This window comes from Hermetia illucens, chromosome 2 (assembly GCF_905115235.1).
Source record: "Hermetia illucens chromosome 2, iHerIll2.2.curated.20191125, whole genome shotgun sequence".
NCBI lineage: Eukaryota > Metazoa > Arthropoda > Insecta > Diptera > Stratiomyidae > Hermetia > Hermetia illucens.
This window is the reverse complement of record NC_051850.1, coordinates 188,026,251-188,040,207: the sequence shown is the minus strand read 5'-3', so window position 1 is coordinate 188,040,207 and position 13,957 is coordinate 188,026,251. Positions and strand designations below refer to the sequence as shown.

The window sequence follows — 13,957 nt, the reverse complement described above, 5'->3', positions numbered from 1 at the left end:
GAATAGACTCGCTGCCTTGGAGGGCGAGATTAGAAATGCAGAAGGGAGAATTCTAGTCGAAGGAGACTTTAAGGTCAGAGGCCTCGAATGGGGCATGCCTCAACCAGATTCTCGGGGCACACTGATTTTGAAGATGGTCGGAGAGGCCAGAATTCATTGTCCTAAATACCAGTAGCACTTCAACGTTCCGACGCCCTGGTTGCAAGGATACTATCCCTGACTTAACTTTTGCTACGGAGTCAGCGTTCCAACTGAAGTATTGATTTTACGGCCAGTGATCACCAATACATTTCCTAGGAAGTGACAAATGGCTCTTTCAATGTTCTCCCATCTGGCAAACACCTACCGGGTGGAACATCGGAAAAATCGACGTGGCAAAATTCGTCGAAGCTCTCTCAAGAGGGGTAAATCTGCGACAAGATCTAGGTGCAAACAGAAGAATTGCAACTGAATCGCTAGTTCATTCAACCTGCGCCTCATTAACGCAGTTTGCAATGCATCGGCTCCCAAAAGGAAACTGCTTCCCGGGAAATTACCCGTGTACTGGTGGACGGCTAAATTTGCAACCCTACAAAGGAATTGCAGCAGACTTCGGCGGATTGTTTAGCGCGCAAAAGGCCAAGACGAGATGATGCTTGGAACCGCAACGTATAAAAGTGGGAAAAAGGAACTGCACTACGAAATCAACAAGCAGAGGGCACACTACTAGCAGGAACCAATCAACGACGTAAACAGAAAGTCATGGGCCTTGGTTATAAGCTGGTTTCCAAAAACTCGGTGTCCAACCCGTCGCCCTGTTTCATAGTAACAGTGAAGATGGAAGTTCAAGTCCTCTTTCCTTTCCGCCCCATTCGAACTGACACTCAGGATGAAGGAGTGGGTACTGAGAAATGTCCACTCTTCACTGCAAAGAAACTAGAGGAGACGGTCCTGCCCATGAAGGACAAAATGACTTCCTTAGTCTCGCCAATGTGTAATGTGTATGTAGAGTGTATTTTTGGCTACTAGTTAAGCTTTTAGTCACTTTTGAGGATTGTTCGGCACCCAACGATCTTCGTGTTCTCAGGGCTCTTAACGATTTTCCAAGCACTATATATTATCATTAGAGACAAGGCTACCAATTCCCTCCCCCCCCCCCCCCTCTCCATTCCATCCATTAGCGTTAGATCTGAAATACTTTGGGAAAAGGATATTTTGAGAGGTGGTCTGCGAATGTCGCTGACCCAATCGGTTATTACCCTGATCTACGGCTACGATTTGAATTCCGTCGTCATTAAGATTTTCAACGTCATTTTTTGCATTGGACATGTTAGGAACGATTTCTATTTAATTAAAGATCTTATCGGAATGGCCTGTATATACCCTTCGCGGATGATCGTAGGGTCACTTAAGTGGTGCATTATAACAATGAATCTGATTTGTTCGTGTCGTCAAGGACGTTTGGATTAGTTCGATCGTGCTTTTATGCCAGGCTGATGTACAAATGTCGTTTGTGAGAATTATTATACTTCCGTTTCGAGTGCCTTTGTCAACGATTCCTCAAAAATGTATTCACGTTCAAAGTTTTTTAAAAACGGACGGACGGTGACGAATACACCCTCCAGGGTCCTTGGGTCAAATTTCCCTTTGCCGATTTCCAATTTGAATTTTCGAGTGCTTATGCCTCGTAGCTGACGATTGGAGATTCTCGAAAACCTTTCCTTTTCCAACTTTCTTAAATCAGATCGGTGAATGCGCACCCATTTCTGTGTTACTTGCAGGATCCGGACATTGAAGTGACCAAGTCACCCGCCCAAATTTGATTTTGATGTATCGGCCGCACTCAAATCCTCCAATTTGGATCAAAACAGATCAGTTTAATTTACGGGATGAGTTCCTCTTGTCTTAGGGATTGCCGCAGTGTACATCAAATAAGTTTTTATCTTGTGCAGTCAAAGGCCTTTTTTAGTTCGGGGAAGACAATGTGGAGAGGATGATGTTCCTCAATGAATAGCCAGATGTATGGTATATTGTACATGATATTTCACAACAGTGAGTGCTCTGACTTAAGTTATGGGACTATCGCGGAGACCACGTTTTCCTTTGAGCTGTCATTGGTGTCATTTCAGAGTCGTTTTCTTCTAAGTAGTTGACGACAATCAATGGGGATACCAACTGTCACCAGGCACTGTTGTATTAAGCTCCGAATTGCCGAATTAACTGAATTTCTCACGTTTTGAAGGACCACCAATAAATATTTTAAATATTTGGTGACACCACTCTTGTCGCGAGTCGCCGAAGTAGTAGGTCTAGCAGACATTAGAAGACATACCTACGTCTATTTTAGGAGGTCTGCCAACTTTAGGTATTAGTCCCAACTTGTGCCATTTCCATGATACAGGAAATATTTTCTCCGAAATGCATGTCTTGAACAACTCAGCGCACAGTCTGGCCTAGATTTTATAGCGAGCTTAAGTGCCGTACTCTGTATGAAATCTAGGTCCGGAGCTTTTTTCTCTATTCCACCATGGATTTCCACAGCCTCATATACATATGACGACTGTGGGAAGTTACTATTGAACCTAAATGTCTCAGAAAGCAGTTAGGGTCCCTCTGTCCTAATTAATATTCACTAAGAGAGTGCGGTATATGATATATGAAACGGCTTCTGAGTCGGCATTTCACAGGTCTTTAGCTACTTCTTCACGGCTTCGCGTCCGTTTCTAGTAAAACAGTTCCTTAAAGCGTTCTATCTTTTTTCGCTGGATATTCAGCTTGGGGTTTCTATGTGCTTTTTTAAAGGGCTACTCTCTCACCTCATCTTGATTAGTCCTCACTGCGTTCCTCTGCCTTGGTGACAACTAGTTCACTGCCCCAGCATTATATGGGTGTTTTCCTGGCTAACGTGCATTTGCATGACCTGGACGTATGGTGTATAGTTTTGCGCAAAAGCTCCTAATAAACTGAGGAATAGTAGCAGCTGTACACATATATGCTGTTTATCTTTGTCCATACAACGACATTGGGCGGCTAATTCATAGTGGATACCGTAGCTTGACGACTGCACGCCTATATCACAGGTTTAGTCGAATCAGTGACTCCTACATTGCCCATAAGGGTTCGCAAAGGTTCACTTAAAATGCCGATGTCTACCTCAGTTTCATAGGTGAGCTGTATCACCAAATTGACTTTCCAATGATCAAGGTTTATTTGAATTTTATTGAAGCACAATAAATTTTTAAAATATAGTAATGCACTATTATTGTCACTTTTTTTAAGCAGTAGTGGGGTTTTCGAAATCTAAATGTCAGATGGGACCATTATGGTTTTTTTTAGACTTTTCAATGTGGCAGCTGACGAGGATTGATTCTGTCTTTAAGTTTGCAATTGTGGACTGTCGACTTCCCTTTGCTTTACAACCAATTGCATTGTAAAGTACTAATCTCCATCCCTCATAAAATGCTACAGAGTTCCAACATTCCCACCAACTTGTTCGTCAACTATCTATCTAGGTTTTACATAAAAGCTTAATAGGAAGGGATGCTAATGCAATTCTGGCTTTTTTGCATTATTGAATGTAATCAACATTGATGATAAAATCTGAAGCATGTGAGCCTCTTACATATCTACCGCTTCAGCTTTCTTCCCGATAGTGATGTTGCACTTTTGTGATTCTTCTTTTGTTGCACCAATCTCAGATCAGCATTGCTGATGTACTATCTTCGTTATTTCCAACTATTGTATAATGACATGCAATAATTACAGACCAACTATTATTTTTCTTCTTTCCTCATTCGCTGACCACCTTGTGTGGTATCCCACAAGGTACCCGCCTAGATGCACTATTGTTTTCTTAATCGACCGGTACTGAAGTGTTAACATTGTACATTGTTGGTGAGCGACGGTCATCTCCGAAGATGAAATATGGCAGATAATTGAATTTATCTTTATTATGAGTAATGGATAGATCTAATGGATGTTTGGTATTTGCTCAAACGTTTATCGGGGTGAGGTAAGACAATCTATTATACGTTTCACCGTGGATTTTTGGATAGTGGGCTTTACGAGTAGATTCACTGTAAATTTGGGAGAGCTAACAACAGCTATGCAGACTTTCTTGGTTGATTGCAGTTTCATTATGACTCAACCTAAATCTTATGTACACAGATATCTTACTAATACTGCGTTTTTTTAAATCTGCGCACAACTACAGTTCTCGGATTGAAATACATTGGGTTCTCTAACGTGAACGTTTGATATTTAGGTAGCTCCATTTATCCTGCAAATATTTATCCATTCAACCTATTCAATAGCTTTTCTTCTCTTTTACAGATGATTCAGACCATCTCTATGAACCTCTTTGCCACATAGGTCACGACGATGAAAACGTCTCGGTTGGGTCGCGTCAAAATGGCAAAGTACCACCGGCAGCAAACTCGCGAGCAATGCAGTCAGAAAACAATAACTCCGGCAATTGTTATTCAGATGAATACGATGACTCCTTCAGCGACGAAGACACCGACGAAGAAGTGAAGAAGGTAATGTTAGCGTAACGCTATGTAACGTAACCATAATTTCGCTTTCATAATGGAAATCTCACTTTTATTACTCAACGCAATCAGATTAACTGACCATGACCTCGTGGTTAACGTCTTTGCTAGTTTGTTCTGTGCGAGCAGTTATGGGCTAGTGCTTGGCATAATTGGGTATTTCGTTAGAACTTCTATCATTTTATAGAACTATTACATGTGAGGCCCAAAATCTGAAGCTGGCTGTAAAACGCGATTTCATGCTTCAACACAACTTTAAAATTAAGCCCTATTTTTTTTATCTAATAATGCCATAAAATTCCATTGATTTACTTGAAGTTATAGGACGAAGCCAAAATACACAGCAATGAGAAGTTTGAAAATTTGTTAAATCAATCAAGAGATTCGAAAAGATGTCGATATTTTCATAAAATACTGGAGTAGGGTAGACGCCCCGCCCTGTTTTCAGCAATGAAATCATTTCTGGAGGACAATATAACAGAGCTTACAATAACAAGTTTAAAAAAAAATAATTATCATTTTCAATCTAGAAGACGACCTAGAGGAAAGAGCTATCCCAAAACCGAAGACGACCTAAAGGAAAGAGCTATCCAAAAACCTAAAAGATATTGGCTAAGTGACTGTGAAGGTCAGCCCGCAAATACTGAAGTTCGGTTGACAGGTTCTTGCACGACTCTGTGCTAGCCAGGCTCGGGAATGTGGGTGGGTCATTTGAGCACTTTGATCCCTCACATGTCATTTGTACAAAATCAACGTGTCTATATCGATGCGTGGAATCTAAAATAACGCGACGGCCTAAACCTGGAAAATAAAAAAAAAACGATCTCCGGGCCCGAATGCCGCGATCGGGAGGGAAGATTCACGACGGATAACAGTCTCGATCCTTGCTTCTCGTGCCTCAGATGGTTATTGAGGCGCGGCCCCTGAGGTTCCCTCCCATCCTTGATATCCTCAGGTCATTATTTGGAAGATGTCCTTAATAAGATTTTGCGGGGTCAAGGACGAGGAGAAAAGGAGGAAGTCTTCAAATTAAAACAAAAAAAAGTGGAATTCATATTATCGCTATATTATCATCCCATCATCAAAGAAAAATCTGGATAAAAATAAGAAAAAAATAAGGATTAGGAAAGAAAAACCAAATTACACCTTTTCACTCCTAGCTTCCGAGCTCGTAGGTAGTTTAGTTTAGTTTACTTGGGGGAACCGTAGCTGCGAGCACTCAAGCCATTGTTAGGCCCATTGTACTATCCCTGTAAATGACTTCCCACCTACGGCGTTCGCAGGCTTTAGCGAATCTGAAAACATTTTCCAGAGGCAGAGAGTGCTTCAGATTCTTCATTGAAGTAAACCTTACCAAGGCGTCTTCGTCTGAGATCTGAGGAAGCTGGGCAGCTGCATAAAAAGTGCAGGGCCGTCTCCTCCTCCTCCTCCTCACATTGGCTGCACATAACCGAAACCACCACACCAATCTTTTGCATATGGTATTATAGTTTAAAAGCCCTACCAGAGTTTTCATGTCCTACCTCTTAAAGAACAACAAAAATGCCACTCTGACGACCCCAGGTTCTTTCACAAAGATTTTTGCCTGCTGGCAAGAATTCAAATTTCTCCACTCAGCTGCGTGAGTCCTTGCAATTTCACCCTTCAGAGGAGATTTGACAGTGAATGGCTAGATTGCAAAAGTTGGTTCTGGCCCCACCATTGTGGATTCAGATCCAGCCAGTCTGTCAGCCTCCTCATCACCAGCGATGTTTAAGTGCCCCGGCGTTCATTTCAAGAATGTTTCGTTCAGTCGGCCAAGTTTCAGCAGCACCTGATAACAACTCCACACCAATTGGCTTGATATCTCGTTGCTGTTCAGTGCTGATAATAATGCCTGACTGTCGGAACAGATTCGAATGGTGCGACCTCATCATTTTTGTCGCAAACATTCTTCTACTGCCAATGAAATGGCATATATCTCCGCCTGGAATATGATCGTCATTTTTTCGAGGGGTTGGGCCAGTTCCATAATCGGATTCTCCGAGAACACCCCTGCCCCCGATCTACCCTCCATTACCGACCCGTTGGTGAAGATTGTTAAGTCTGCAATCTGAAAAGACTCATGGCCATTTATCGACCGCTCTTCTCTTTTGGTGATTACGACAGTCTCTGTGTTTTCAAAGGCGAATATGGAAACCATATGATCGGCCGGCATCAGAGCTACCGGATGTTTGTCAAGGAATTTCCAGACGCAAGACGGTATGATTGACCGCCTTTCTACGCGTTTCACCTCTAAATAAATAAGGGGTAAATTTAGAATAGTTTTGAGTCCTTTAGTCGCCGCTCCGGTAATACTTAGGCAAACGAGCCTCTGAATCTGCGTGAGGAGCTTCCTGTTGTTAACAAAGTTCTGTCTAGGCGACCAGACGATGCATGCATACATCAAAATGGGTTTTATTATGGATATTTACATTCAATCAATCCGTTTTGGCGAAAGTCCCTAGGTCTTACCTATCGCATTTCTACAGCACCAGAGCAATCTGCAGGGATTTCTGATATTGTTCCTAGATATAGTGCTTCCACGTTAACTTAGAGTCGAAATGCACTCCTAAATACTTACTGTTTGTGCCAGCTGGATTTCCGGCCCTGCTAAAGTGGGTAGCGTATAGCCCTACCTAACGTTCCTAGTGAACGTAACTAGTCCTTCCTAGCGTTCACCGTGAGTCAATTGCGGAGGCACCAATACGCCTAAGGCGTATTCTTTTTCAGACATCGCCTTTTCAATTTTTCAGTTCATGAAGTGCGCTCTCCGTGGATCTGTTTTTCTGGTAGGCTGCCTATGGTGAAGTGGCCACTTAGAAATGTGTGTATCCCTTATGAACCGATCTACTAGTCTTTCTAGTCCTTTTATTAGAAAAGACGTTAGACTGATCGGTCGGAAGCTTTTGCGCCTGTGTAGGTGAGTTTCCCTGGTTGGGGAATAAATCTCACTTTCACATCACGCCAATTAATAGGAATATAAGCGTGTGCTAGGCATTTACGATATATATTCTGAATATGTAGACCCTGGGTATATCCATTCCCTTTATTAATGGCGCAGGAATAATGCCTTCCGGACCTGCAGGTTTGTATTTATGGAACAAGTTAAATGCCCATTTTACTCGCTTCAGTGATAATACTTTGCATGCCAGATTCCAGTCTATCTGTTGAGGACTGTATACACCTGTCGGCCTCAAGATTAGATTTTGGATGCTGCCTGGGAAGTGCACTTGAAGCAAATGGTTTGCCATTTTTTCATCGCTTACTGTGCACCTCCCCTTCAGTAAACGTAAATAACCCAGCTTCTGGCTACTTTATTTAACAAGAAACCGCTTCAGCTTTGAGATTGTCTCGCAAAAGCGTCTCTATTATTATCGTTTGGCCAATCTTATGCTCTTCTTTAGAGCCTTCTTTGCCTCTTTATAGCGATTCGACTGAGGAGCAAACTTGTGGTTCTCCTCTGTTTTGCCAAATCCGAGTTCCACAAGGTGGTTTACCCTTCTTTCGCATCTTGATTATCTGGGTTGTCTTCTTAATTCTAGCAATGGATTTGATGCGCTTCCTAGGGATCATGACTCGGGCGCTCAATCTATCTTCCGCGGATTCCGAAATAGAGTGGGTGGAGGTGGATCCATGCCCATTACGAAATCAATATGTCTATGATCGGAGAGTGTGATGTCGTTTCACACTCTCCGCAAAGTCAACGGTTTCCACTGTGATGTCGATGACCTCTCGCTTGACCACGTTGAAGGAAGTGGTTCATTACCCAAATTAAGGATCTGCAAATCGGTTCCTACTAGATACTCCAGTAGCCTTGATCCTCTTGCATTGATGTTGGAACTTCTCCAGCATATGTGGTTGACATCACATCCTGCTATTACCCTCACGCTTTTACCTTTGGCATATTGGATAGCTCTGATGAATGTTCCACTGGAAATTTCTTCTCCGTCATAGGGGAAATATGCAGAGCACCATAGTATCTCTTTATCTCCCTGTTGACTTTTTATGGTTAGTTTAGACGATGTGGTGCCGATATCACATAGGTCATTAACCAACTTAGTAGCATCCAGGTGAAGGTGTTGAGGTTATTCTGCAAGACAAGCCAAAGGAAGCACTTTTTTAGCGATGGCAGCTCAGAGACCCTTTTCAGGGTTAGTCGCGCACCCTCCCACACTTTGTTGAGGAAGGAACAGTACTGCCGAAGCCACTCGTTCGTGTCTTCGCCGGCAAAGTTTAGCCGTAACATTTACGGTATACACCTACCCACTCAAAGCAAAGCTTAATACTTTGCGAGGAAGCAGTCCTTACAGCTAGGAAGAGTTTCCTCCTAAGCTGTTCGCAGTGCTCAGTATCGTAGCCGGATGGATTAGAGTCGTCATACATACCCATCCATCGACTTCGATAATCTTGGCTGCAAATGAAGGCCTAGCCGTTGCCGGTCGAGTCTTCTTTACTGCCTTTTGTGTTGAAGAGTTAAGATCGTCCGAGGACCACTGCCGCTTCGGTTTCACCCTAGCCGCAGGTGCCCCGAACGATTGGTTCCCTTCAACCTTGGCACAGCCCATGGGTTGCAATTTGCTGGAAGGCGGTTTGTCCAAATACTGTTTGCTGTCCATATACAGGTGTCTACCCACGGCCTCAGCAGGTGGTATCGATTGGAGCCTGGGATCAGGAGTGCTGACAGGAGGGGCCTGCATCGGCTCGTCCGTTAAGAACTGAGTCCCAATTAAATTGGTTCCCACTTGAGTAAATAGAGAATCTGATCTGATCTCGGGTTCTTTATCGATGAGCTTAGGGTTGCCCCTTCACTCGCGGTTGGATCATCACGTAATGCAGTTTTTTAAAACGCTTTTGTTTTTTTTTTGTTTTCTCATAATCGGCTACCATGGCCATCGGGGAAAGTAAGTCGATCTCGTCAGAACCACTTTTTGCAGAGACAATGCTAGTTGAAACTACTACTGGTACCCAGACTTTATAGTTTACGGCCACACCTGTGACCATTCAGTCTTCAGCACGGTAGTCACACCTTGGGGTTTTGATTACCACTTGGCTTCAGGTGTCACTTTACGTATCCTGGAGAATCTTCCTTACTGAGCTCGAGGGAGTTCCACGTAGGTGGCAAAAATAAAGTTTTTCCTTTTCCTTGTTTTCTTTCCGGGAAAATGCCTCGCATACACTCCAATCAGAAATTCTCGGAAGCTACAAGTGCGATATTCTCTGTATGCCGCACAATCAATGGGAAAGGAGTCCCCGCAGCTTCACGAAACTAAAACTTCACCACAAATCATTACAAGATTTTTCGAGCGAGAGACTGGGAAAATTTACGATGTCAATGGCAACAAAGCAAGCTTCTCTTTGACAAACATTTTGTCTTCCCGACAGACTACGTTTTCTTTCGCACACAGTAGAAACGATCGCCCGTCGTCACACAATTGAAAGCTATCCAGCGATAACTAAAAAAAAAACCAATTTCACCGACTTTCGAACTACGCCTCCACGACATCCTCGCCTCGCCTCGCTCGCCAACCTTCTTTCCACTTCCCTTCTTTTTCGCCCTTTATAGCCGGGAAAGATCATTCTTTATCCTCGAAGGCGGATCGCGGCCCATATAAAAAGAACTTTTATCACCTGACGACTCCGTCTCCAATGCATCAAGCGGACGTATTCCTCCTTCTTCCACGACAAATCTAAATCTCCTCCCTGAATCCGCACGTTTTGCAACAGTCCACCCACGAACCGGTCCGCATCCCGCTACGCTCGCCTTGAACTCCGATTGAACTTCGAGAGTAATGTTGCAGCAACATACGCATGCGCCTACGAATTCGGCAAATCGTTCCTCTCTGTCAAGATCAATTCGCCCGAATGCATTCAATAATGTGCAATCTGCGGCGAAACATACATTATAGAATGCATTATTTGAGCATATTGATTCAGAAAAAGGCGAATGAGATTCCTCTCCAGTCGCGAAGCCCCGGCCACTACAAACGTGCTGAAAGTCGCAATAATTCGACGGCTTACGTTTGCACTCGTCTGCTGAATCACCTCCATAACTTTCACGTTTAGCTCTGTAAATTATTTGACCCAGCTTAGATTCAAACCACTGGTCCAGTGGCGTCACTAGACGCTTCAATCGAGCTCCGCATTTTCCCCATCTTGTTAGAATTCAAACTTTAAAAAAATCAACGCTTCAGATTTTTTTCAATCTATGTGCATGTTAACAGGACGAACCAATCCGTTATTTTGCCAAGCAACAGATATTTTTGCAATTAAAGCTATTATAAATAATAAAAAAGTTTTTGGCAAAATTTTATTTCTCTATACTCGAAATACTTGAAATTTTGCCAGAAACGGAACAATATTTTATCTAAAAGACTGAGTAAAAAACGGGCTCCGTAAGCAACTGTGATGAAGCTACTATGTTTGCAGCAATTTACTTGTAAAATATACATATTTATTTATCTGCATAATTCTCATTTACAGAATGACAGCGGAGTGGATATAAGCAATACACGACTGCCAGACCCACCATCGACAACTAATCAAGTCTATGCGTTTGTGAAGAAAATCAAAAACTTTGGTTCATTATCGAAAAGTCTCAGTAAAATTTCAATGAGAAAATCGACCCCCAGTCCAAAGGCTGCCCCAACCACGCCAAACAACAAATATGAAAATACTCAATTCTATGTAGACAATGATTATCAAAATACCAGTTTCGATGGTCAACAAAAGACGCCGAAACAAAAAACCCCAAAGACACAAAAGAAGGGCCTAAAACTACCGAAAACACCAAACGATGATCCCTACGAAAATACCGAATTCCATACGCCAATAACGCCGAAAATTCACACCAGCCAGTCATCCCCGGATGCCCAATCTAGTCCCCTTATAACACCAGCGAATCTAAGTCAGTCCGACAAATCTTTGTCTGAAACGGCAAACTCATCAACCGACACTTTAACGCTAAATCGGAAGAAATCGAAATCTGGAAAAAGTTTCAAATCGAAATTCCGAAAAAGTCTGGCAGGCACCACAGAATCTAGTCTCACGGTTCCAAATGCATTCAACGCCACTCGAAGTACGTTTTACATTTCGGATTCGGTCGATGTAGACTCTGGCATCTTCGAAAAGACCAGTCCTAATAGTGAACCAAATCTAGTGACCACCAACGAAGAAAAGCCTTTGGTTGAAAAAACATCCACGGTTGTTCGAAAGACTAAGAAATCCCTAAGCAGTCCTGAACTTAATCGAAGACGAACTACAATAGGAATTCGACCTCCAAATCCCCCACCTCCGCCCCCAGTCGATAAGAAGTCGTCCAAGCAAAAACATGCATCGACAACATCATGGTACACAGAATGCGGTGTTTTTAAGCCGCCAACTTTAGGGGATGAACTCTTGCTGAAAGATTCACGATCGGATCGGAACAGTAACACATCCTGGTATGCAGAGGCTGGACTCTATCATACAAGCGGAGCATCGGTGGCAAGTTCGAGTGGAAGTTCGGGTGTTTCGACAGGCGGAGAAGGTGGACCTGGTGATGATCACTCACATAGCATGTTCTTAAATGAACCCCTGTACCAAATATATTCGGCGGCTAAACTTCAGGTGAGTCCTTTTCTATCATAATACTTATTTAATTTCAGTTAGGTTGACCTTTGTCCCACTTTCTCCTTATTTATCCAATAATATTGGTTTATCCAATTTATCTACAGTCGACGATTGCAAGTATTTTCTACTAATTAAACATATTTCCCACTATCCTTTAGTCCTGGTTTAACCGGGCAATTATTATTATTAATCAATAGGATTCCACTGCGTCCTAAAGCATTATACCTATCTCAATTATAGCAAGTCATTAGGTCCTAAAATAAATAGAAATGTTAGGGTTTCATGTGCTTCTAAGTATTTCAAAGATCTGCCTGGTATTCGATACCCTCGCAAGTATGTTATAATTTCCTGCTCTGCACGAAAGTTGGACATTGCTAAAGGTCTCATTGCTCTGCTCTCTTTGCAGACAATGTGTTTAACCTTCAGTGACCTGTGAGCGTATCGACATTAAACTCATGAAATCCATCTCTTGTTTAGGTTTAGACCATCTCGACACCGCTTTGGTTATATGTTTCTAGAAGCTTGATTGTTTCATTTCTGGCAGACTCACTCAATATGCTTCCCTCCACTGTTGTCCCTTTTCCCTGAGTTTCTCAAATCCGCAGAACTAACTTTCTAACCCAATGTGGCCTAACTGATCAGACCTTATTATGCAGGCCGATCGTATCAAGTTAATTTATTTCCCATACCAGTTTAGAGTGTACCTAATTGGATTTGAGTGACTTGATGGCCGCCCGACAGTTCCTTTGGAGGTTGAAGTAAATCAACCCATGGGAGGCAAATATTTCCCCCCGAAAAATACTCTTCTTTTTCTTCAGCCTTTGTCCCGTTCACAAGCGGGGTCGGCTCGTCGTGATCGGTTTCGCCATTTGGCTCTATCGAATGCCTGATCTGGGTGCAATCTCGAGGCTTTCAAATCTCCAATTAGCGTATCAAGCCACCGTTGTTTAGGTCTGCCTTTTGGTCGTTTACCATCGACTTCGATGCTCAGACCAATCTTGGCAAGTGAATTCTCTTTTGCACGAATTGCGTGACCACACCATCGAAGACACCTCTCTCGCAACTTTTCCACATCGGTGCAACCCCATAACGATCGCGGATATCCTCATTTCGGATGTGATCTAAACGTGTGACGCCACTAGTCCAACGTAGCATCTTCGTCTCCATTACCGCAAGACGCCGTTCATTGTCTTTTATAGTCGGCCAACGCTCAGAACCATAGAGAGCAACTGGACGGACGACATTGCGGTAAATTTTAAATTTGAGACGTTCGTTAATACGTCGATCACAAAGAACACCAGTTGTGGAACGCCACTTCATCCAGGTTGCGTTAATGCGTGAAGCAATTTCATAACGCAGTTCTCCATTGGCTGATAGCGTTGACCCGAGGTATTTAAATCGCTCCGTTCTGGGCAGATCACTGGTGTGCCCAAAGGCGTTTCTGCAAGGGTATGGGTAGCAGGTTGTCTGTCATCTCTTAGTTTAGGTTGTATCCAATGAATCTAAATGGCTCTTCCAGAAGCTCGTCTACTAAGATGCTCCACATTAGTGGTGTTCATGACAATAGTGTTGGGTCCTGTTAATGTTAAATGTGAACAATTCAGTCACCGCACATCGACCTGGACAATTTAGGAACTAAGTCTATAAGCCTTTCTGCCAAGACATCTGTCACACGATCTACCACTATCAGTCCTAGTCAAGCGCATATGACGTCAAATATAAACTTGATCTTCCATCCCTTAGATTTTTGTCCGACAACGAGGTTTTAATCCTTGCTCGTCACATGTGAGTATTTACTC

The 13,957-nt window shown here is 42.9% G+C and overlaps 1 protein-coding gene across 5 annotated transcripts in view; it reads left to right on the top strand.

Moving 5' to 3' along the window:
- Positions 1–13,957, top strand: part of LOC119648164 — a 362,867-nt gene that overhangs the window by 329,165 nt on the left and 19,745 nt on the right. For all 5 annotated transcript variants that reach the window (XM_038049743.1, XM_038049740.1, XM_038049739.1 and 2 more), the window contains 2 exons: positions 4,312–4,517; positions 11,031–12,155. In XM_038049743.1, coding sequence (XP_037905671.1) covers positions 4,312–4,517; positions 11,031–12,155 — 1,331 coding nt within the window. The remainder of the gene's footprint in view (positions 1–4,311; positions 4,518–11,030; positions 12,156–13,957) is intronic.